This window comes from Tursiops truncatus, chromosome 9 (genome assembly GCF_011762595.2).
Source record: "Tursiops truncatus isolate mTurTru1 chromosome 9, mTurTru1.mat.Y, whole genome shotgun sequence".
Lineage (NCBI taxonomy): Eukaryota > Metazoa > Chordata > Mammalia > Artiodactyla > Delphinidae > Tursiops > Tursiops truncatus.
The window spans coordinates 64511300-64533487 of record NC_047042.1 but is presented as its reverse complement, the minus strand read 5'-3'; the positions used below and the strand labels follow the sequence as shown (position 1 = coordinate 64533487).

The window sequence follows — 22188 nt, the reverse complement described above, 5'->3', positions numbered from 1 at the left end:
ATCAAAAGCTATTTGAATTGGGATGGCCTTATGATTCACTTTGACCATTAAAACGCAGCAGAAGTGATACTGTGTATGTGACTTCCAGTCCCAGGCCTCAAGAGGTCTTATAGTTTCTGCTCTCACTCTCTTGGAACACTGCCTCCACAAGAAGAAGCCCAGGTTAAGCCTGCTAGACACATGGCCCAGCTGACAGCCAGCATCAACCACCAGACCTGAGAGGAAGGCTATTTTAGACCATCCAGTCCTGGGTAATCTGTATATCACTACAGACTCCTATACGACTGCAGGGGACACCAGAAGTCCAGCCCAGCTGAGCCCAAATGCTAAGCCACTGAATCATGGAAAATAATGTGGTGGTTTTTTTAACCACTATGGTAGGCAGAATAATGGTCCCCCAAAGTTGTTCATTGTCCTAATCCCATGAACCTGTGAATATGTTACCTTACATGGCAAAAGAGACTTTGCTGACGTGATTAAATTAATGACCTTGAGATGGAGAGATTATCCTGGATTTTCTGGGTGGGCCTCAAAAGGGCAATTGTCCTTATGAGGGAAGAGCGCCCCAGAAGCTCAGAGTCAGAGAAGATGTGACAAGGGAAGCAGAGGTCAGAGTGATGGACATTTTTCGGCCACAGGCCAAAAAATGCAGGCGGCCTCTATCAGCTGGAAAAGGCGAGGAAACAGATTCTCCCTAGAGCGTCCAAAAGGAACACAGTCCTGCTAACACTTTGATTTGAACCCAGCAAAACCTATCAGACTTCTGACCTACAGAAGATAATTAATATGTGTGATGTTAAGCCAGTAAATTTGTAATAATTTGTTGTAGCAGCAAAACTAATACAACCACTAAGATTTGGGGTGATGGCAAGAGATAACTGGCATAATAGTCCTTTGAAGACATAAGACACTTCCTAAGAGAAAAATAAATAAGCCTAAATAATCTTATGTTTTATTTAATTAAATATCAATATATAATAGTTTTAAGGTGAAATCTTAGCCTTTCCATAGAATCGTGAATACTACTCTTTTCTAACCCCAATGTATGCTCCTAATTCGAATCAGTGTAGTATAGCAAACACAAGACCCTGTAAAACAATTCATTCTCTTTCAAATGAACACAACCAAAGGAGGCATGCAGATTACTGGCTGGAGTTTACAGACTGCCCTGCAAACACAGATATAGCAGTTAGTGCAGACTAAGGAACTAAACTCCATCTAACCTTTTTAGTTGCTTAATTAAAACAGAATAATAATTTTTTTAATCCTTCTGAGTATGCAAAAGAAGCATGAGCTAAATTTGGAAGAAGGCACAACTCTCTACTTAGGAATGATTTCTCATTGAAAGAAGTAACACTAAACCTAAATGCTATGTCACTGAAAGAGTAATTTATGAGCCAAATGCCTTCCAAAACACAAGACCTTCACCCTTTAAATAAAAGTCTTCAACAAACTCAAAAATGATAGTATTACACAAATTCATATATGTCTGATAATTTCCCCCACAATAAAATATATCACTCCCAAGATACAAAACTAGACTAACTATATTCATTCATGGACACGCCCACATTCCATTCTGGTCAGTTAGAATACTTATGAGTCCGTATATCTTCGGTTACTATGAGTAATGGGTCACAGAAGAATGTGGTTTTGCCATTCAAACATACACAAGTGTTCTTTTGCTACATTAGATTCAAAAATTTCAAGATTAAAACATATTAAAGTAGATAAGCAAAAAGTTCCCTAATCTGTAAAATAAAACTAATAAGCACCAAAGATTATTAATGTAAAGAAATGATGTATCTAAAATACAGAAACTCAACAGCTCAATAAATGTAAGTCACCCTTCCTTATAAAAGTGTAACAGGAATTCAAGGGATCTTTTATTTATAAGGTACATTCCTTCAAATATCACACCTCCTTTGTCAAATAACAGAGGCATTAAAAAAAAATAAAACACTGCAATTACTAACATAATCAGGAAGGTATTCCACATGGATGAATCTAAGATAACTGAAGCATATAGTCCTAAAGCAATTTCTGCCCCATATCCCTCAAACTATTTCTGACAGAAATTTTTTCTAGGAGATACTACTGATTTTCTTGCCTTCTTAAACAAAGTAGACTCAATAACAATTAACTTATTATTTTCAAAATGCTGTAGCAGCATTCTTTCCCAGGTCATCACAGAGATTTCGCTTAGTTCTGGAAAATTAGACAAACTCTATCCAAAACAGTGATAGCATGTATATCTATTTATATCACAAGAAAAGATGCTTTATGTATTTTAATTGTAGCTTTTTCTCTTTTAAGGTTCCTACATAGAAAGCTCTGACTTGGCACACCTAGCTCTGGGTTTCTCTGTGCTAGTCTTGGAGTGGGATGACCATCACTAGTGAGCAGGTCTTCACACCAAGAGGCTAATACTGACATCATGAGTAGTAAGTTGATGGTTTTAAATCCACCTAACAAAAATTACAACAATCACTAATGCTTATACAGGACTTAATATAAAGTACTTTCAGTGTCTGCACACACTAACTCATTTCATCTTCAAAATATGATTTGGTAAAATTCTGTTTTTACTACTGTTTTACAGATGAAGAAACTCAGGCAGGGGTTAAATAACAAGCCATAGGTCACACAGTTAAGAAGTGTCAAGGCAGGGACTTCCCTGGTGGCTCAGTGGTCAAGAATTCATCTGCCAATGCAGGGGACATGGGTTCGAGCCCTGGTCCAGGAAGATCTCATATGCCGCAGAGCAACTAAGCCCACGAACCACAACTACTGAGCCCGCGAGCCACAACTACTAAGCTCATGTGCCTAGAGCCTGTGCTCCGCAACAAGAGAAGCCACCACTGGCTGCAACTAGAGAAAGCCAGCGCACAGCAAGAAAAGACCCAATGTGGACAAAAATTAAAAAAAAAAAAAAAAAAAAAAACAGTGGCAAGCCAAGATTCAGAACCAGGCTCCGGAGTCTGGACTCTTAACTACTTTGCTATTAACTATCTTTTGACTAAATCCAATTGCTCTTTTAAAGAACTAATCATCAGCAAAACTAACCAAATTCATACAATCAACATAACTTTTTTAACACTATCTGCTGATCATAATAATAAACGTGTGCCTTAACTGTTTGTTCATCCATAAATCAAGATGGATTCTTTATCTCCAGTTGGTCCATGAAGAACATTAGGAAGACATGGTCCTGTGGACCCTGTCTAGATGCTGATTCAAACAAACTGCAAAAACATGGGACACTTAAGGAAACCTGAACACTTACAATGTTTGATGATATTAAGGAACTGCTGTTGATTTTTTAGGTGTGATAGTAGCATTATGATTTTTTTAAGTCTTTAGTGTTCAGTGATAAATACTTAAGTGCTTACATATAAAATTATATGATCTCTAGAATTTGCTTCCAAATAATTCAGAGGGAGGGATTAGAAGGGGATACAGTAAAACAATATGGCCATGTGTTGCTGGGTGGTGGATGCATTATATTTGAAATTTTCTACAATAGAGAAAACAATATTGCTAAAATGTCCTAACAGTTACTGTTGTATATAATTATTTGCCTGTAAAATGATTTGCACTGAATGGTTCTCTTCCATATCAATTTGGCAGAACATTATTGGATGTGCTTGATGTTAGGGAAACATCTCTCTGAATAGGAAACAACAGTCCTACTTCAAGAAGCTTACATTCTAACAGAAAACATGTTCAACAGGTAAATAAATGCAAGTGAGAAGGGTACTGTGAAAGGTGATCTCCCCTCTGAAGATGGGGAATCAAACTGTGACCTGCAGGTTGAAACAGAGTTTGCCAGGCAGAAGAGGCAGGGAGAGGAAGAGTGTGCCAGACAGCACTAGTGACAGCAGGGAGGAGAGAACCACTGCACAACAGCCTTGTCTGAGGAAACAAGAGTTTAGGATAGTTGTAGCCTTTCTCAACTAGAGTTACTAAGAGAATTAATCCCTAACGCCCTGGCATTAATGTAATTAATTAACATCTCTCCTATGCCTGTAGGGTGGTCTGGTTAAGAATCACCCTTGGGAAAACTGAGGAAACAGTTCTCTCAAATAATTTTCCCTGTTCTATGGTTCTGATAAGGAACTCTGGGTGAGAAAGTCAGTTTAACTGACTTCCAATTTTTTTTTCAGACAAGGAACTGTACCAGTTAGTTTCACTGTGCAAAAATGTTATGAATGCTATAATTAAGCACCTAATCTTTCGAACCAATTCAAATTGTTCACTCATTACCAATTAAGGAAAAGATGTCAAAGCTGTTTATTCCAACTGCAACCGATCTAATTTTTCATAACATAAACCATACATATTTCTGAGCACACTCTAAAATGAAGTTTCTTTTAAAGAAAAGTTTCTTTCAACTGAGATTTGTACTAGCTTCAGAATAATATTTTTAAGTAAAACAAAGTACAATTTTCAGCCAACCTTCAAAATGCTTTGTCCTGTCAGTTACCTAGGAGAATGAAAATATTCAGAACACATAGGGCTAATATTTTAAGGAATCCTATTCTAAGTTGGAACATAATGTATCCTTTTTAACTTCAATGTAAGTGAAAAATATGTAGTGCACGACCAGCTCTATTCTTTAAAGCTAATACAAAAATGTGTTCAGGATTTTTCTGTTAGAATATTTAAGGTTAACGAATTGATGTGTTTTCTCCCAGAGATGATTGAGAATTTGTAAACAAAAATAAACACTGTTGTGTTTGAACACAAGCAAACTCTAATTGTTGAAACTTTTAACATCTTAGGATTGTTAAGTACATCTCAAAAAAAAAAAGTATTACCACTCTCCATTCAATTTTTCAATCTAGTGCAGAGACATTTTTAGGCTCACTTTGCAGCAACTGTTATTTTTTGAGTTGAAACTTGCACAACAACCTAAAAAATGAGGAACTGTCCTGGAAGAAAAGGAGTGGAAATTCCTGAGTGTGTCAAAGTACCTTGTCAACAAGAAGCCAAAGCTAGACAAATAATCGACACAATAACGATGTAATTAATCCATATTTAATTTCCAAAGAACAAAAGATGAGTGAAGTATTGCTGTAATGGTATGCTCCATAAACACACCCAAAAAGGTTTATTTCTTTACTATTTTTTTTTAAATCGTCGGCTATTAATTTTGGTTTGTACGTATTCGGCTAACACTGTTTCCTTTCAATTTGTATCAATCTCAGGTATGAATCTTTGCTAGTTAGCTGAGCAATAGAATCTGAAGGAACTATTGACTTTATAAGAACGGATGCAATGGTTTCAGGCACCGGCTTATTTTAACGTTTTGCTGTCATTTCGTTCACAGCATCCTCAAATGCACGGCTCCTCTGCTGGCCACAGGAACCCTGCAAATCACATTCCATTCCATTTCCGGGCGGCGGCTGCACACACAGCATTGAGTCACTCGGACACCCGACTCCACCTTGCAAGTTAACCCGGCTTTTACTTCCAGCGGGATCTTTTGGTCAGGCCCCCACCTCACCCTCGCAAGGGACGGGGATCCACTCCAGAGGGGCATATAATAACCGGGGCTGACAGGAGGTTTTTTCACTACTGCTACTGAGAACAGCCTCAAAGCTTCCCCACCCCACCCCGCCCCCAGAGCTTCATCTGCAGGAATAAGAACAAGAAAGCCGCAGAACCGCAGTCGCAGAGCAGAGAGAACCGGCGGCCCCCTCCTGGTTTCCCCAGTCCGACACCCGCACGCACACTCTGCGCACGCGCGCGCACGCGCTCTCCGCCCGGTGGGTCCGGAGGGAGACAGAAGGTGGGAAGGGAGGGTGGGGGCCGAGAAGGGTCATGGCTGGCTCTGCCCGCAAGTTTTCTCACCTCGGTAAACGGGTCCATCGCCACGGGCTTCGCGTGTCGATTGCGAGACGACCGAAACGGTGGTTCAAATTCGGAAAAAGAAAAGAAGTGAGTGCCGGTTCAGTGTGTCACTTGGAGAAAACAAGAAGTCCGGGGCTGGGGAACTCTCCCAACCTACTCTCCTCTTCCCCACAGCCTCCAGTGTCACGCTCGGCCTTCAGCGGCGGTTCAAATTTGAATTTCAGCGCCGGGAGCTGCGCGCGTGCGCGCGGGGCGGGGCGGAGGGCAGGGCACGCCTCTCCCCGCACTGGCGCTGGATCACGTGGCCCTGACCGGGCTGGGAGGTTCCGAAGGGTAGCTTAGTCTTCTCAGTGATAGCCCACCCCTGGCGGCGGAGATGCGGAGGTAGGTGCTGCGCTCGGCCCTTCAACTGCCTCCCGGCTCGAAGCCCCACCCCAAACGCTCGCACACCCAAGCCTGTTTAAGCAGGTCCCTTCGCGCCTGTGCTTGGGCGTTTCCGCTTTCCTTCATTCCTAAATTTAGGATTAAGGGCCCTTCTGTTTGAAATCCCACTGGACCATAGACCTGACATAGCTTTCTGACCACCTGCCTAACCGCCCCTACTTCACTCCTAGGGGGACTCAGGCTTGGCCTTCTTGAGGGCCAAGAAGGACACTTGGGGCTAATGACCAGTTAGCCACCTTGGACACTGGCCTTTCTTATTGGTAAAATAAGGTTAACATTAACAGACTGTGTGTAAAGAGTTTATACACGAAACTCCTGTCATCCTTTTTATTTTAATCCCATCAAACTGCATGCAGTGTTAGAGCTGAGAAGCTACCCACTTTAATCCTCCCTTTTACAGCTAAGAGAAGGGAAACCCTGAGACATTAAGTGACTGGCCCAGGAGAAATGCAAATCCCATTCTCAGCTCATAGCCTGCCTTCCACCGCTGAATCAAGCTGTATTTCATGATTATTCTCTGTAGATTACTGAGAATTGTAAAGTACGTTTTATAGTTACTGTATCAGATTCATTTCTTATTTAGTAAGTCTGTACTAGGGCTTGTTATAAAGACAACAAACAGGTTTGGACTTCTTCATCTGTAACAGAGTAGATTGCTGAGTGAATGCCCAACGGCTGAACAGGCCAAAACTATTTATCCCAAGTAAGAAGTTTCGGTGTATTTAATAACGTTTCCATCTTAGCAGTCACTAAACATTACAAAAAGTATTTCACTAATAATATCTCTAATTTGAATTTTGGTGCTATACGTTGTAATGGAAAGAATTCTGAGTGTGGGATAAGAAGAAATTCCTTGAGGTCTTGGCTCCACCAAGACCATGTGACCTTAGGCTTTAGGCAAATCATTTAACTCAGTATTTCTTAGACGTTTCTGGGGAGTCATAGACTCCTTTGAAAGTACAATTAAAGCTGAAAAATGCCCACTCAATCACAAAATGTTTAAGATATGATTCCATGAAGTTCATGGTCACCAGGTTAGCCTCTTTGGATGTTAGTTTACTCATCGGTAAAACAGAAATAATCATCTGCCCTGCCAGTCCTCAGAGTTGTTAGGAGGATCAGGTGAAAAATTAAAAGAGATCCAAAAGTATTCTGTAATAAGTAATAAGCCCCTATCCAAGTGTTTGCTGTATCGAATTATTAATATTTAACTCAAAATATGCTACTTATGAACCAAAGAGAAAAGCCACTTGAATTTTCTTCCAGTGCTGGACCAGAAAGTGGTGGGTGTATTGAGGAGTGCGGGTTCAGGAGGAAGTTTACGCGACTTTGGAAAATGAGTCAATAGAAATTTATGAAGCCGTGAGCCTTCCGGCTTTGGCCTCTGTGAGCCTTAGATTCTTTATGACCAGATCCTAGTCAAGACTAAAAGAGATAAATACAGCAAGTCACTCAATATAACTACCCAAAACATTTAGTTTATCTTTCTTCACAAACCCCCTGTCTTTACCCTGATGATGATAATAGCAAACCACCACACAATAGCTGAAGTTCGTTAAACACCTACCATGTGCCCGAAGCTGTGCTAGAGACTCAAGTGTACTCTCAGAATACTGCAACTGTCTGCTAACAGTTTTCCCTATTTCCCTTCTTACCCTCTGATAGTTCACGCTTCACTTTATAAGCTAGAATTACTTTTCTCCTCTTGAAAATTGTGTTATAAAATATTTCCACTTTACCAAAAAATTAATGAATGGAACAGATAACTGTGTACCCACCACCTAGCTTAAAAAATATGTAATTTTATAATTGAAGTCTCCTGTGTATTCCTCCTTAATCCCATTCCCCAAGGGTAAAACTATCCTGATTTTCATGTTTATCATTCCCATGAAATGTATGTACTTTTATTACATCTACATATATATCCATATCAATATATGGTGTTTTACATAAATTTTATTTTTACTATAAGTAAAACTTTCTGCAGTTGGTTTCTTTTCTGAATATTCTCTTTATGAGATTCATCCTCACTAACAGGTATAGCTGCATTTTATTCATTCTCACTGCTGTATTCTATTGTATTAATATACTTGTAATTTATGTATCCATTATCCTGTTAATGGACATTTAGCTCATTTCCAGTTTTTCATTCCAAAGACCCCATGATGCCATGAATATTTTTATGTCTCCTTATACATACATGCAAAACTTTCTGTAGAATAATATACCTAGGAAATAGAGGATCATTTCAATAAATATATTTCAATATTATTGCCAGATATTAAAAATAAATTGCTCTTCAAAACGATTGTAACAATTTGTATTCCAGTCAGCTTTAAATAAGCATGCCTGCTACTCTAGTGCCTCCCTAGTACTTGGATACTTTTTAGATTCTGTCATTCTTGTTTGTATGCATTTATCCTATTACTAATGGAAGTGAACATTATTTCATGTGTTTATTGGCCTTTAAGTTTTCCTTTTCTGTGAATTTCAAATTCACATCCTTTGCCCATTTTTCTATGTGGTTGCTTTTTCTTATTGATTTGTAGGCTTTTGTTGTTTGTTTACTATTTTCCGGGAAAATAACTCTTTTTGGTTTTTTGGCTGGCAAATATCTTTTCCTAGTTTATGGTTTGTCTTTTCACTTTAGGATGTCTTGGGTGTACAGAAATGTTTCCTATTAATATAATTAAATATATGTATATTTTCCAGTAGGGTTTGTGCTTTTTATGTCTCAAGAAATCCTTCCCTTTCCCTATCCTGAGGTTGTAAATATATTCTCTCATATTTTCTTCTAAAAAGCATGCGTTTTTCATGGTTTTGTCTTTAAATTATCTGGATTGATCTTGTTTTTTGTTTGGATAACCAAATGTCTTAGCAGCAGTTATTTAATTGTCCATCCTTTCCCCACTGACCTTAATGCCACTTTTGTCATGTACCAACTTCTCCTGTATATGTAGGTCTATTTAGGAGCTCTTTATTCTGTTCTACTGTTCTACTGTTTATACTGTTCTTTATTCTGTTCTGCTGGTTTATTTGTCTATTCCTCACCCAATATCGAACTGTTTTCATTATGTGTTGATATCTGATAGGGCAAATTAAAAATTGACATGGTTAATTTTGTCCCCTTATTCTTCCATATAAATTTTGGGGTCAGATTGTCAAGTGCCACAAAGGAAAGAAAAATCCTCTTGAGATTTGTCATTGGAATCGTACTGAATTTATCAAATAATTTGGAGGAAAATGACATCTTTGTGATATCAAGCCTTTCCATTCCTGAACATGGATATATCTTCATTAATTTAAGCCTTCTTTAATATCGTCCAAAAATGTTTATAATGTACTTCCATAAAGATCTTTAAACTCTTTAATTTGTTCCTATGTATCTTTTTTGTTGTTATTGCTTTTATAAATGGTATCTTTTAAATTATATTTTAAAACTGTTGATATATAGGAACATGATTATTACAAACCTATTGAGCAATCTTATTAGTTTTAACAATTTATTCATAGAGTGGGAGCTTTTTAAAATGTAAATTTTATGGTGTCAATTTCTTGTTTTGAGCCAGTTTATGTCTTCTGTTGCAATTAGAATAATATCCAAATTCCTTATCGTACCTACAGGGCCCTACATGACCTGAACCTTGCTTGCCTCTCCTAGGATCCTAATATTCTCCAGATATCACAGTACTCTCCCTTCTTTTTCCCACTAGTCTCCAGCCTCATAGGACTTTTTTCTAGTCATAAAAATAGGCCAAATTTCTTCCTGCCTCAAGAACTTTCCATCCCCTGGATATTCGTAGATCTACCCATGGCTGGCTGCTCATTAATTGGGTCTAAGCTCAAATGTGCTATCTCCTCAAGAAGACTTGTTGGATCAGGTGGCCACACCCCTCCTCTCTCCCCACCAAGTCATGTTCTATCCCATTACTCTGTTATATTTTCTTCATTGCATTTACCACTTAACATGGGATCATTTTAGATATGTGTTTAAGTTTATCATCTACTTCTTCTACTAGACTGTAAGCAATGGAATGGCAGGGACTTGTCTTGTTGGTAATTGTAACCTAGCAGCTTCAGGGCACACGAGTTCAGTAGATATTTGTTGAATGAATGAATGTAAGATAACTATTATTCCTTTTTTATAGATGAAGAAACTGAGGTGCAAAGAGGCTAAGTGATTGCTCTAAGTCCATCACCTATAATTTGAACCAGATCTGCCTGACTTCAAATCCTGTTTATGATCTTGACATTTCAGTTAATTTATTTATTTTGATCACCAAAGACACAATAATGATGTAAATGTGCTCTTGAGCTATATCGAAAGTGCTGAATACATAGCAACCATGTTTTTCTCTTAAAATTGTTTTTAAAAAAATTTTAACTACTAAGTTAGGAAGGAAAACAAATATATTCACATGATTATTACCATTTAGTTATACAGTTTGGCCTAACGATGATAGTATTCTGAAAGTCATCAAAAGTGTCTTCTCTAGTTATTCAAATAAAAACCACAATTTCTCAAGTTATTTAGGTAAAGACCACAGCTTATTATATTAATTTAAGAATAGGATCAAGGCTATGCACTCTAGAGCCCGCGAGCCACAACTACTGAGCCTGTGAGCCACAACTACTGAAGCCCATGTGCCTAGAGCCCATGCTGTGCAACATGAGAAGCCACCGCAATGAGCAGCCCGCTCACTGCAATGAAGAGTAGCCCCCACTCACCGCAACTAGAGAAAGCCTGCGCAGCAACAAAGACCCAATGCAGCCACAAATACATTATTTATTTTATTTATTTATTTATTAAAAAAAAAAGAATAGGATCAAGGCTCTGAAGAAGAGATAACTAGAGATTAAAGGTAGCCCTAGTAATGAATATTTGCTGCTTCTAAGATCCTTTTCAACAAAGGAAATAGTAATCATGTTTTCACAGATAAAATTGATGGAAGGCTGAAAAACACAAAAAGTCAAAAACATTTACTTCAATAAGGACACTCCATATGTTATGTATGTGCAGTTACTTTTTCAAAGTATATTCACACACATTCTCATTTCATTCACAAAATAAAACAATGACCTAAATATTCTTATTTTTATAGGAATCAAAAAGGCCAAGATCTAACCATAAGGCAGTGGCAAGAAGGATTAAGGTCAAGTTCTCTACTTCAGGTTATCTGGCTGAAGGGCCACTTTTACACATTCATTATAATGAAGAAATAAGAACTATCAAAAGATGTTATATACATGTTACTAAAGGGCTGTTTTATTTGTTACAATATCTCCTATTAATGGTCACTAGCATCACATTTTAAGGGTTTTAAACAGTTTTAGTGGTCTTTAGCATCAGATTTTTTTCTTTTCTAAGTTAATCAATGAAAATGTTTCATATTCCAAAGTGAGGAAAAATAGATTGTGTGTGTGCTTTCTAACATATTGTACTGTTTCCAAAAACCCATGCAACTACAGTCATATTTCCTTTATTCAGTAGAGTATTCTCAAAATGTATACAGCTCTAATCTCCTTTTTACTTCCTCAAGTGGTTAATACGGTATTAAGGGAATTCATATTTAAAGGACCATGGTAAATCCTTTCATAAAGACGAAGAATTCTTTTATGTACTTATTGCACTATAATTTACATATGCTATCTTTACTTTTCCATACCAAGATTTCTCAAAGCTATATTCACAGAACCTATTTTTAAATTTTTTAGCAATCCCATATAAAAGAAAAGTAGCTCTTAAATATTAAAAAATAGCAGAAGTCAATGTTTCTTAAACATCAAAATCTCTTTATTGAACATCAAAAATAAATTCTTCTCCTTTTATTTTTTGGCCATGCGGCATGTGGGATCTTAGTTCCCCGACCAGGGGCCGGACCAGGGACTGAACCCGTGCCCCCTGCAGTGGAAAGGAAGAATCTTAACCACCAGACCGCCGGGGAAGTCCCAAAATCTTCCCCTTAAGTTTGAAACAAGAAGGTTCATTGTACTCCACTGACATCTGTCATGAACTTCTTTATCTTTCAAACACTTCAAAAATTTCTCTTCACATACTCTTTCCAGACCTTGGTTCTTCCCCTGGCGCATTAGCCCTTCTAAATGTTGGCGTTCATGACATCTGCTGTCACTCTCTGCCCTGCTTCTCACAGCCTGACACCATCCACATTCATCAGCACCATTCATGCCTGGCGGGTACTAAGCCCTCAAGAAATGTTTGCTGATGAATTCTCAGTGACCACAGCCTCCTACGCTCTGACCTCACCATTCCACAAACCTTCCAACTCTACTGACCTCCACCTCTCTTCTGCTTGTCCACCACATATATGGCCACACTTGGACGCTAAACACAACCAGGAAGTGCTCCATCTCCAAGATTTCAAATCCCCAAACTGGCTTCTGATTGTAATCTAAAATCCTTATCTTTTCTCTACTGCTGCTCTCGCCTACTTAACCTGCAAGTCCCCTCTAACCCTAACCTTCAGTTTATTCTCCTTTCCCAACTTTTGGTCAAATTTAAAATGTCACAGTTCATTTGTAGCCATGCCTATGTATTAGCCCTGACTTCCCACCCTGCCCTTTTCTATGAGGCCACATGCTAAGTATTTCATGTATTCTTAAAAGGTGGCCAAGCAAGTTTAGAAAAAAAGGTAGGAGCTGGCAGGGATCACCTAATTCAGCCCCCTAAAATAGCAGATGAGGAACCAAGAAGATTGTGACTAGTCAGAGATTTCCAGAACCTGTCATTGGCCCTTCCCAGGTCTCTTCCCCAAACACTGCCCAATTTTGATCTTTTCCTGGGCTGGCAATAAGCAGTACAATGCTCATGAGGCTAGGCAGCTGCACCAAGATGCAGCTCCCAGTCAGCCATGTGATCGGGGGGTAAACAACCAAAACCCATACAACCATTCTGTTTTTCATTTCCAGTACAGTACTCAATAAATTACATGAGATATTCATCATTTTATAATAAAATAGGCTTTGTGTTCATTTTGCCCAACTGTAGCCTAATATAATTGTTCTGAGTATGTTTAAGCTAGGCTAGGCTAAGCTATAATGTTTGGCAGGTTAGGTGCATTTAAATGCGTTTTTGACTTAGGATGGGTTTATCGGGACATAACCCAATCATAAGTTGAAGAAGATCTGTGTGTGTGTGTGTGTGTGTGTGTGTGTATATGTGTATAACTTTGTTGGCTTCTTTTCCTCTGCCCCACAACTAAGTAACTAAGAACTTTAAATTCTACCCTGGGTGCTCTTGTCTACCTACACACACACCCCCAGATGATCTCATCAGTTCCATTGACTTAAAATACCATCTGTATAGGGCTTCCCTGGTGGCGCAGTGGTTGAGAGTCCGCCTGCCGATGCCGGGGACACGGGTTCGTGCCCCGGTCTGGGAAGATCCCATATGCCGCGGAGCGGCTGGGCCCGTGAGCCATGGCCACTGAGCCTGCGCGTCCGGAGCCTGTGCTCCGCAACGGGAGAGGCCACAACGGTGAGAGGCCCGTGTACCGCAAAAAAATAAAAAAAATACCATCTGTATACTGATGGTTCCCAAATTTATTTCTTTGGCGTGATCTCTTCCTTGAACTCAGAACACTAATATCCAACCACCTATGTGAAATCTTGACTTGGACTTTTAACTGGTGTATTAAACTTAACAAATCCAAAATGGAATTTCCCCACTAAACCTATTCTTTCCCCAATCTTCTCCATTTCCATAAATGGCACCACTGTCTACCCAGTTGCTCAGGCCAAAAACCTAGGGGTCATATTCAGTTCTTTCTTCTTTTCCTCCTACTCTATCCACATACCCAACCTACCATCATCTCTGCCTCCAAATATATGCTTTACTTCTCTCCCTCTCTGCAGCTTCCATTCCACTTTAAGCCATCATCACCCTCACTGGACCTACTGCAAGAGTCTCCTGTCTGGTTTCCCTGCTTCCACTCTCATCCTCTTATCCATCGTTCTCAGAGCAGTCAATGTGATATTTAAAAAAAAAAAAAGCCATATTATGTCACTGCCCTGTTTTAGTGGCTTCTGATTGTACTTGGAAAAAAGTCCAAATTCCTTTCCTTAGCCCCTGATACCTCTGAAATCTTTTCACTTTCCCCCAGCTCACTGGACTCCAACCGTGCTGACCTTCACATAGCCCCAGGATCAGGACAAGATCATTCCCATCCCAGGGCTTTTGCCTTTGCAATTCCCTCTACTTTGAATGCTTGTCTCCCCCGCCCAACCCCGCCCCAAATTTCTCATGGCTGACTCTTTCTTATCTTTCAAGTCTCAAAAGTCACTTCCTCAAAGAGGCTTTTCCTGACCCCTCCGTACCCCAAGTCACCATGTCTAGTATACTTCTCTGATTTACTATACTTCATAGCACCTATTTGTATCTATTACATCATTTGTTTACTTGACTGTTATTTGTTTCTCCCACTATAAGTTCCAAGAGAACTGGGACTCTATCTGATATACTCACCACAGCATCCCTGATGTATGCGCACAAGGACTGCCCGATATATGTATATCATATTTACATATGTGTGTATGCACTACCAGTAGTAACATAAATACTTAATAAACCTCTGTGGAAGGAGTAAATTAATGCATATCTTGATTTCTTCAAAATGTAATTAAGATAGGCAATATTTTTGATGTCTGATTAATAAAAAATATCCTTCCTCCCTCAGTCATTTACAATAAAACATCCTATCAAAAAAATATCACAGGGTTTCCCAGGATTTTTGTGCTGTCCTGACTATTTTCAATGAGGTGAAAGGCAGAGGCAGTTTCACAAAGCATTCTTTTATTTGGCTTCCACTTCATGTTTTTCATTCTCCTGAAAAAGACATACTGAAAACATTCCATTCTCTCAATACAGACATCCCAAAAGCATTCAAACTGCACTGAAAAAAATTTCTTAAAGCTACAGAAACCAACTTTCCCTGGCTCTTTTTTTCTTTCAGAGTCAAGGAACATTGTTTACAGCTGCCCTGAGGCTTCCTTTAATGCTTGTTAGAATCTGGGATGTTGCAACCAGTTTCTCTGTTCTTTTATAATGGCAAGCTGCAGATTAATTTTCCTCGATTCATAAATTTCCAATGACATAGAATGTTGTAAATTGTTTCCAAGAGAACAGGGAGGAAAGTGAAAAGTATTTTCTAGAAGACTCTCCTTCCCTTATGCTTTTAAACTCTCATCTGAAATGTAAAAGTAAACAAATTATTTTAATGTTCTATTTTTTTTTTAGTTACTGAGATAACTTCTCCTTAAGGAATTAAACTTTTTCTCAGTTTCAAGCATAATATATACTTGATCTGCTCTCAACAAAATGAACTTTTTCTATAGAAAGTGAAATATTATAGTTATTTGTCTCTCCACCAGCACTAACAATGCTTATTAGCAACCTTCTCCAGTCTTCACCATTCCTCTTTCTTGGCCTTTACTACCCAGCTTAATGATCAAATGTGTTCTAAGCCTTTAGAAAGGAAGATGTTGATCTTTTTCCTTAAAAAAAAAAAAAAAACCCATCCTCTCTTACTACAGAGATGTTTTGACTGACTTCTTTTGTCCTGAAACTCCATTGACTGTGAGTAACTTGCCATGTATCAATAGTTTGTACATGGAATATACACATTAACATATGAGTTAATTAAACAAAAGTTACTGAAAAAAATAAGAAAAATATAAGTTATTTATCCATAACATAAAAATCACACCACAGATTAAAAAAACCCAATATTTCTCTGAAAATATCTATTTTCCTATCATTTTTGTATCTAAAATTTAATGGAAATCATCATTAAGGAGAATCAGAAATTGAAATGATCCACAATACAGTGCTGGTAGTGAACATAAAAATACCATTAAAAAAGTGAAGTATAATGCTGTGGTAGGATAACTACAATAGCATTCTTGGTTATTTTTGGAAAACTTAAGTTTAGTAAAACTTTAAAAAGGGGGGACGTGTATCCTTAGAGATAAACAAATTATTAAAAGCAGTTTTAATACTTCTTAACTTTATTTTGCAATCGGTGCTTTGAAAATGGAGTTTATATAGAAACAGGTATAAAGGAAAGTTTCTCAAAAAGATGGAATTGTTCATTGTTCTGGCAGATATGTAAAAACAATGCTGACTCAAAAGCAGCCAAGTGGACAGCTGCAGATGCCTTACCCAATGGAAATACTAAACAGGCGTAGCACGAATCAATAATTAACAAAGTAGATGCACAAAGCTTGATGAGGATGAGTAATTGCATAGGCTGGAGTGGTAAAAGAAGCTTATAACAGTACTAGTTTTGTAAGAAATTAGATAAACTCCTTGTTTTCATGAATTTGTTAGCAAGAGTACTTCAGTGCCTAATAGTACACAAAGAATATCTTTTTTAAATTCTTTGAATTAATTGATATTCCCCTTTATATAGTATTTATCACTGAAGATGTTTATAAATCGAAATGATCCACAAGAAAATACTGGTAGGGTGAACATAAAAATAATTTTTAAAGTAAGCAATGAAATAATATTCTAGATGGGCTAACTACAGGAGCATCAAATTGTTTATTTTTAGAATTCTTAAGTTTAACGAAATGTTGAAGAGGGAGGTATACCTTTAGTGTACATCATTTTCTAACTTGTGTTATGTGTGTGTGTGTGTGTGTGTGTGTGTGTGTATATATATATATCCCTCCATGCATGTCAGTAAGTGTCTTGAGGATAGTTATTGTGTCTTTTATGTACTCTAAAAGCACTAAGCCCTGTCTCTTGTATATATATAAATAGCTCTGAAATTAATAAAATAATACATCTTGGTTTCTTCAAAATATAATGAAAATGGACAATCTGATTACCCATGCTTTAGTAAAAACATCCAGAGTAAATTCTTTAGATGCTGAACATATAACTTGGAAACATCTTTTAGGAGTCTTTATTTTTTTGAGAATTACAGTTCTTAAACTGTAGTGACTTGAAAAATTAGAAATTTGCAGAGGTAACAGAGGTATTTATAGCAAACTTGGAAAGCAGTTTTCAGAGTTTAAGGTATATAAGGAAGTTAAGGAAGGTATGTAAGGAAGTTAGGTATGTAAGTTTCATTTACATGCTTTTTCCTTAGGACATATGTTGCAAGAACAACTGCTCTTCTGAATGCAAAGGATTCATTGCTTATTACTATATCAAGTGTTTAACCTGAAGATGTGTTCCTTATCTACCTGCCCATTCTATATCATTTCTATTTTTCTTTGAATTATCATTGAAAATGCATGCTTTCTATTATCTACTTATTCCTTAACTTACAAATAATTGAGTACATACTGTGTGCTAGACATATTCTAGTTGCTTTAAGTATAGCAGTGAACAGTCAAAAATCACTGCACTTGTGGAAATTTTATTCTAGAGATGGAGACAGACAATAATCAAGATAAATCAGTAAGATTTCCTGTAGCACATGATGTGGGAAGCTGCCTCCGCCAGAGACTTAGCATTAGGAGTGAGGGGGTAAAGGAGTTTGGGGGTGTGCAGAAAGAGAAAACGTGTGCACACACACCCTAGGAGCAGGAACATCTTCCCTAGCTTCGTGGGATTCTCCTCCCAGCAGAGCAATGTGTAAAAGGAAATCTTGGGGCTTTGGTCTATCGAAATTGCTCATCTGGGTGATTCTTGAGCACCACCATCCAGAAGTGCTGGCGTCCGATGTATTTTCCTTTGCTTTGCAAAGAAGAGTCGTGAACTTCAAAACCCTCAGAGATGGATTATAAATCCTGCTTTGCAGGAAAGGAAAACCCTCCATCCTTGGCCACTGGCCACCCCTCTCCAGAGACCCTGCTATCGCCCAGGCACTCCAAGCCAGAAGGGGACACTTTGGGAATGACCGTGCTCCACGGAGGGACAGAGCCAGCCCCCTGCTTCTCTACACAGAGCCTCGTCCACTAAAGCTCCAAAAATCAAAAACTGTAATTGCCAGAAGAATCATTAAAAACAAAACAAAACAAAAAAATAGTCCAGCCACTAACCTCATATGCAAATGAAATAAGCACTCTGGATCCTGCATTGTGAGCTCCTCTCCATACCCTAATTACCTTTGAAGCCCATATTTTTTTTCATTGAACTTGCATCTCTTTAAGACACAAGATTAAAACAAAATACATGCTTTATTGGATTTTAAATGATCTTCCTTTTATTTATCCTTCATCTTCCTTATGTGGATATGCAAGCGAGAAGACCCGACTGGATATTCCCAACATGTTCACTCAATCTGTCTGTATAGAGTTTTGGCTTCTACAGAGCAAGCTGTGTGATTGATAGGGTCTTGGTGCTCCAGCTGGGTGTGAGGCCTGTGCCTCTGAGGTGGGAGAGCCGAGTTCAGGACACTGGTCCACCACAGACCTCCCGGCTACACGTAATATCAAAAGGTGAAACCTCTCCCAGAGATCTCCATTTCAATGCTAAGACCCAGCTCCACTCAATGACCAGCAAGCTGCAGTGCTGGACACCTTATGGCAAACAACTACCAAGACAGGAACACAACCCAGCCCATTAGCAGAGAGGCTGCCTAAAATCATAATAAGGTCACAGACACCCCCAAACACACCACCAGATGCAGTCCTGCCCACCAGAAAGACAAGATCTGGCCTCATCCACCAGAACACATACACCAGTCCCCTCCACCGGGAAGCCTACACAACCTACTGAACCAACTTTAGCCACTGGGGGCAGAAACTAAAAACAACAGGAACTACGAACCTGCAGCCTGCAAAAAGGAGAGGCCAGACACAGTAAGTTAAGCAAAATGAGAAGACAGAGAAACACACAGCAGATGAAGGAGCAAGGTAAAAACCCACCAGACCAAACAAATGAAGAGGAAATAGGCAGTGTACTTGAAAAATAATTCAGAATAATGATAGTAAAGATGATCCAAAATCTTGGAAATAGGATGGAGAAAATACAAGAAACGTTTAACAAGGACCTAGAAGAGCTAAAGAGCAAACAAACAAGGATCATGAGCGATTACTACAAGCAACTACATGCCAATAAAATGGACAGCCTGGAAGAAATGGACAAATTCTTAGAAAAGCACAACCTTCCGAGACTGAACCAGGAGGAAATAGAAAATATAAACAGACCAATCACAAGCACTGAAATTGAGACTGTGATTAAAAATGAACAACACAATAAATGAAATTTAAAATTCTCTAGAAGGAATCAACTGCAGAATAACTGAGGCAGAAGAACGGATAAGTGACCTGGAAGATAAAATAGTGGAAACAACTACTGCAGAGAAGAATAAAGGAAAAAAAAATGAAAAGAATTGAGGACAGTCTTAAGAGACCTCTAGAACAACATTAAATGCACCAACATTCAAATTATAGGGATCCCAGAAAAAGAAGACAAAAAGAAAGGGACTGAGAAAATATTTGAAGAGATTATAGTTGAAAACGTCCCTAATATGGGAAAGGAAATAGTCAATCAAGTCCAGAAAGTGCAGAGAGTCCCATACAGGATAAATCCAAGGAGACACACACCAAGACATACTAATCAAACTATCAAAAATTAAAAACAAAGAAAATATTAAAAGCAGCAAGGGAAAAACAACAAATAACATACAAGGCATTCCCCATAAGATTAACAGCTGATCTTTCAGCAGAACCTGCAAGCCAGAAGGGAGTGGCAGAACATATTTAAAGTGATGAAAGGGAAAAACCTACAACCAAGATTACCCAGCAAAGATGTCATTCAGATTCAACAGAGAAGTTAAAACCTTTACAGACAAGCAAAAGCTAAGAGAATTCAGCACCACCAAACCAGCTTTACAACAAATGCTAAAGGAACTTCTCTAGTCAGGAAACACAAGAGAAGGAAAAGACCTACAATAACAAACCCAAAACAATTAGGAAAATGGTAATAGGAATATACATATCGATAATTACCTTAAATGTAAATGGATTAAATGCTCCAACCAGAAGACATAGACTGGCTGAATGGATCCAAAAACAAGACCTGTATGTATGCTGTCCACAAGAGACCTAGGGACAAATACAGACTGAAAGTGAGGGGATGGAAAAAGGTATTCCATGCAACTAGAAATCAAAAGAAAGCTGGAGTAGCAATTCTCCTATCAGACAAAATAGACTTTAAAATAAAGACTATTACAAGAGACAAAGAAGGACACTACATAATGATCAAGGGATCAATCCAAGAAGAAGACATAACAATTGTAAATATTTATGCACCCAACATAGGAGCACCTCAATACATAAGGCAAATGCTAACATCCATAAAAGGGGAAATCAACAGTAACACAAACATAGTAGGGGACCTTGACACCCCACTTTCACCAATGGACAGATCATCCAAAATGAAAATAAATAAGGAACCAAGCTTTAAATGATAACATTAAACAATATGCACTTAATTGATATTTATAGGACATTCCATCCAAAAACAACAGAATACAGTTTCTTCTCAAGTGTGCACGGAATATTCTCCAGGAGAGATCATATCTTGGGTCACAAATCAAGCCTTGGTAAATTTAAGACATGTGAAATTGAAATTGTATCAAGTATCTTTTCCAACCGCAGCTCTATAAGACTAGATATCAATTACAGGAAAAAATCTGTAAAAAATACAAACACATGGAGGCTAAACAATACACTACTTAATAACCAAGAGATCACTGAAGAAATAAAAGAGGAAATCAAAAAATACCTAGGAACAAATGACAATGAAAATATGACGACCTAAAACTGATGGGATGCAGCAAAAGCAGTTCTAAGAGGGAAGTTTATAACAATACAATTCTACCTCAAGAAACAAGAAACATCTCAAACAACCTAACCTTACAGCTAAAGCAATTAGAGAAAGAAGGACAAAAAAAAATCCCAAAGTTAGCAGAAGGAAAGAAATCATAAACATCAGATCAGAAATAAATGAAATAGAAACAAAGAAAACAATAGCAAAGATCAATAAAATTAAAAGCTGGTTCTTTAAGAAGATAAACAAAATTGGTAAACCATTAGCCAGGCTTATCAAGAAAAAAAGGGAGAAGACTCAAATCAATAGAATTAGAAATGAAAAAGAAGTAACAACTGACACTGCAGAAATACAAAGGATCATGAGAGTTTACTACAAGCAACTACATGCCAATAAAATGGACAACCCTGAAGAAATGGACAAATTCTTAGAAAAGCACAACCTTCCGAGACTGAACCAGGAAGAAATAGAAAATATAAACAGACCAATCACAAGCACTGAAATTGAGACTGTGATTAAAAATCTTCCAAAAAACAAAAGCCCAGGACCAAATGGCTTCACAGGCGAATTCTATGAAATATTTAGAGAAGAGCTAACGCCTATCTTTCTCAAACTCTTCCAAAATATAGCAGAGGGAGGAACACTCCCAATCTCATTCTACGAGGCTACCGTCACCCTGTTAACCAAAACCAGTCAAAGATGTCACAAAGAAAACTAAAGGCCAATATCACTGATAAACATAGATGCAAAAATCCTCAACAAAATACTAGCAAACAGAATCCAACAGTACATTAAAAGGATCATATACCACGATCAAGTGGGATTTATCCCAGGAATGCAAGGATTCTTCAATATACGCAAATTAATCAATGTGATACACCATATTAACAAATTGAAGGAGAAAAACCATATGATCATCTCAATAGATGCAGAAAAAGTTTTTGACAAAATTTAACACCTATTTATGATAAAAATCCTCCAGAAAGTAGGCATAGAGGGAACTTACTTCAACATAATAAAGGCTGTATATGACAAACCCACAGTCAACATCATTCTCAATGGTGAAAAACTGAAACCATTTTCTCCAAGATCAGGAACAAGACAAGGTTGTCCACGGTCATCACTATTTTTCAACATAG

At 38.0% G+C, this 22188-nt stretch overlaps 2 protein-coding genes across 4 annotated transcripts in view; one reads left to right on the top strand and one right to left on the bottom strand.

Moving 5' to 3' along the window:
* Positions 1–6024, bottom strand: part of ANLN (anillin, actin binding protein) — a 54892-nt gene extending 48868 nt beyond the window's left edge. For all 3 annotated transcript variants that reach the window (XM_019925469.3, XM_019925490.3, XM_019925480.3), the window contains exon 1: positions 5857–6024. In XM_019925469.3, the coding sequence (XP_019781028.2) occupies positions 5857–5874 (18 nt within the window). In that variant the 5' untranslated portion in view covers positions 5875–6024. The remainder of the gene's footprint in view (positions 1–5856) is intronic.
* An 83-nt stretch (positions 6025–6107) lies between these two features.
* MATCAP2 (microtubule associated tyrosine carboxypeptidase 2) overlaps positions 6108–22188 on the top strand; it is a 101810-nt gene continuing 85729 nt past the window's right edge. The window contains exon 1 of the mRNA XM_073809838.1: positions 6108–6240. The gene's annotated coding sequence lies outside the window, so the exon portion shown is untranslated. The remainder of the gene's footprint in view (positions 6241–22188) is intronic.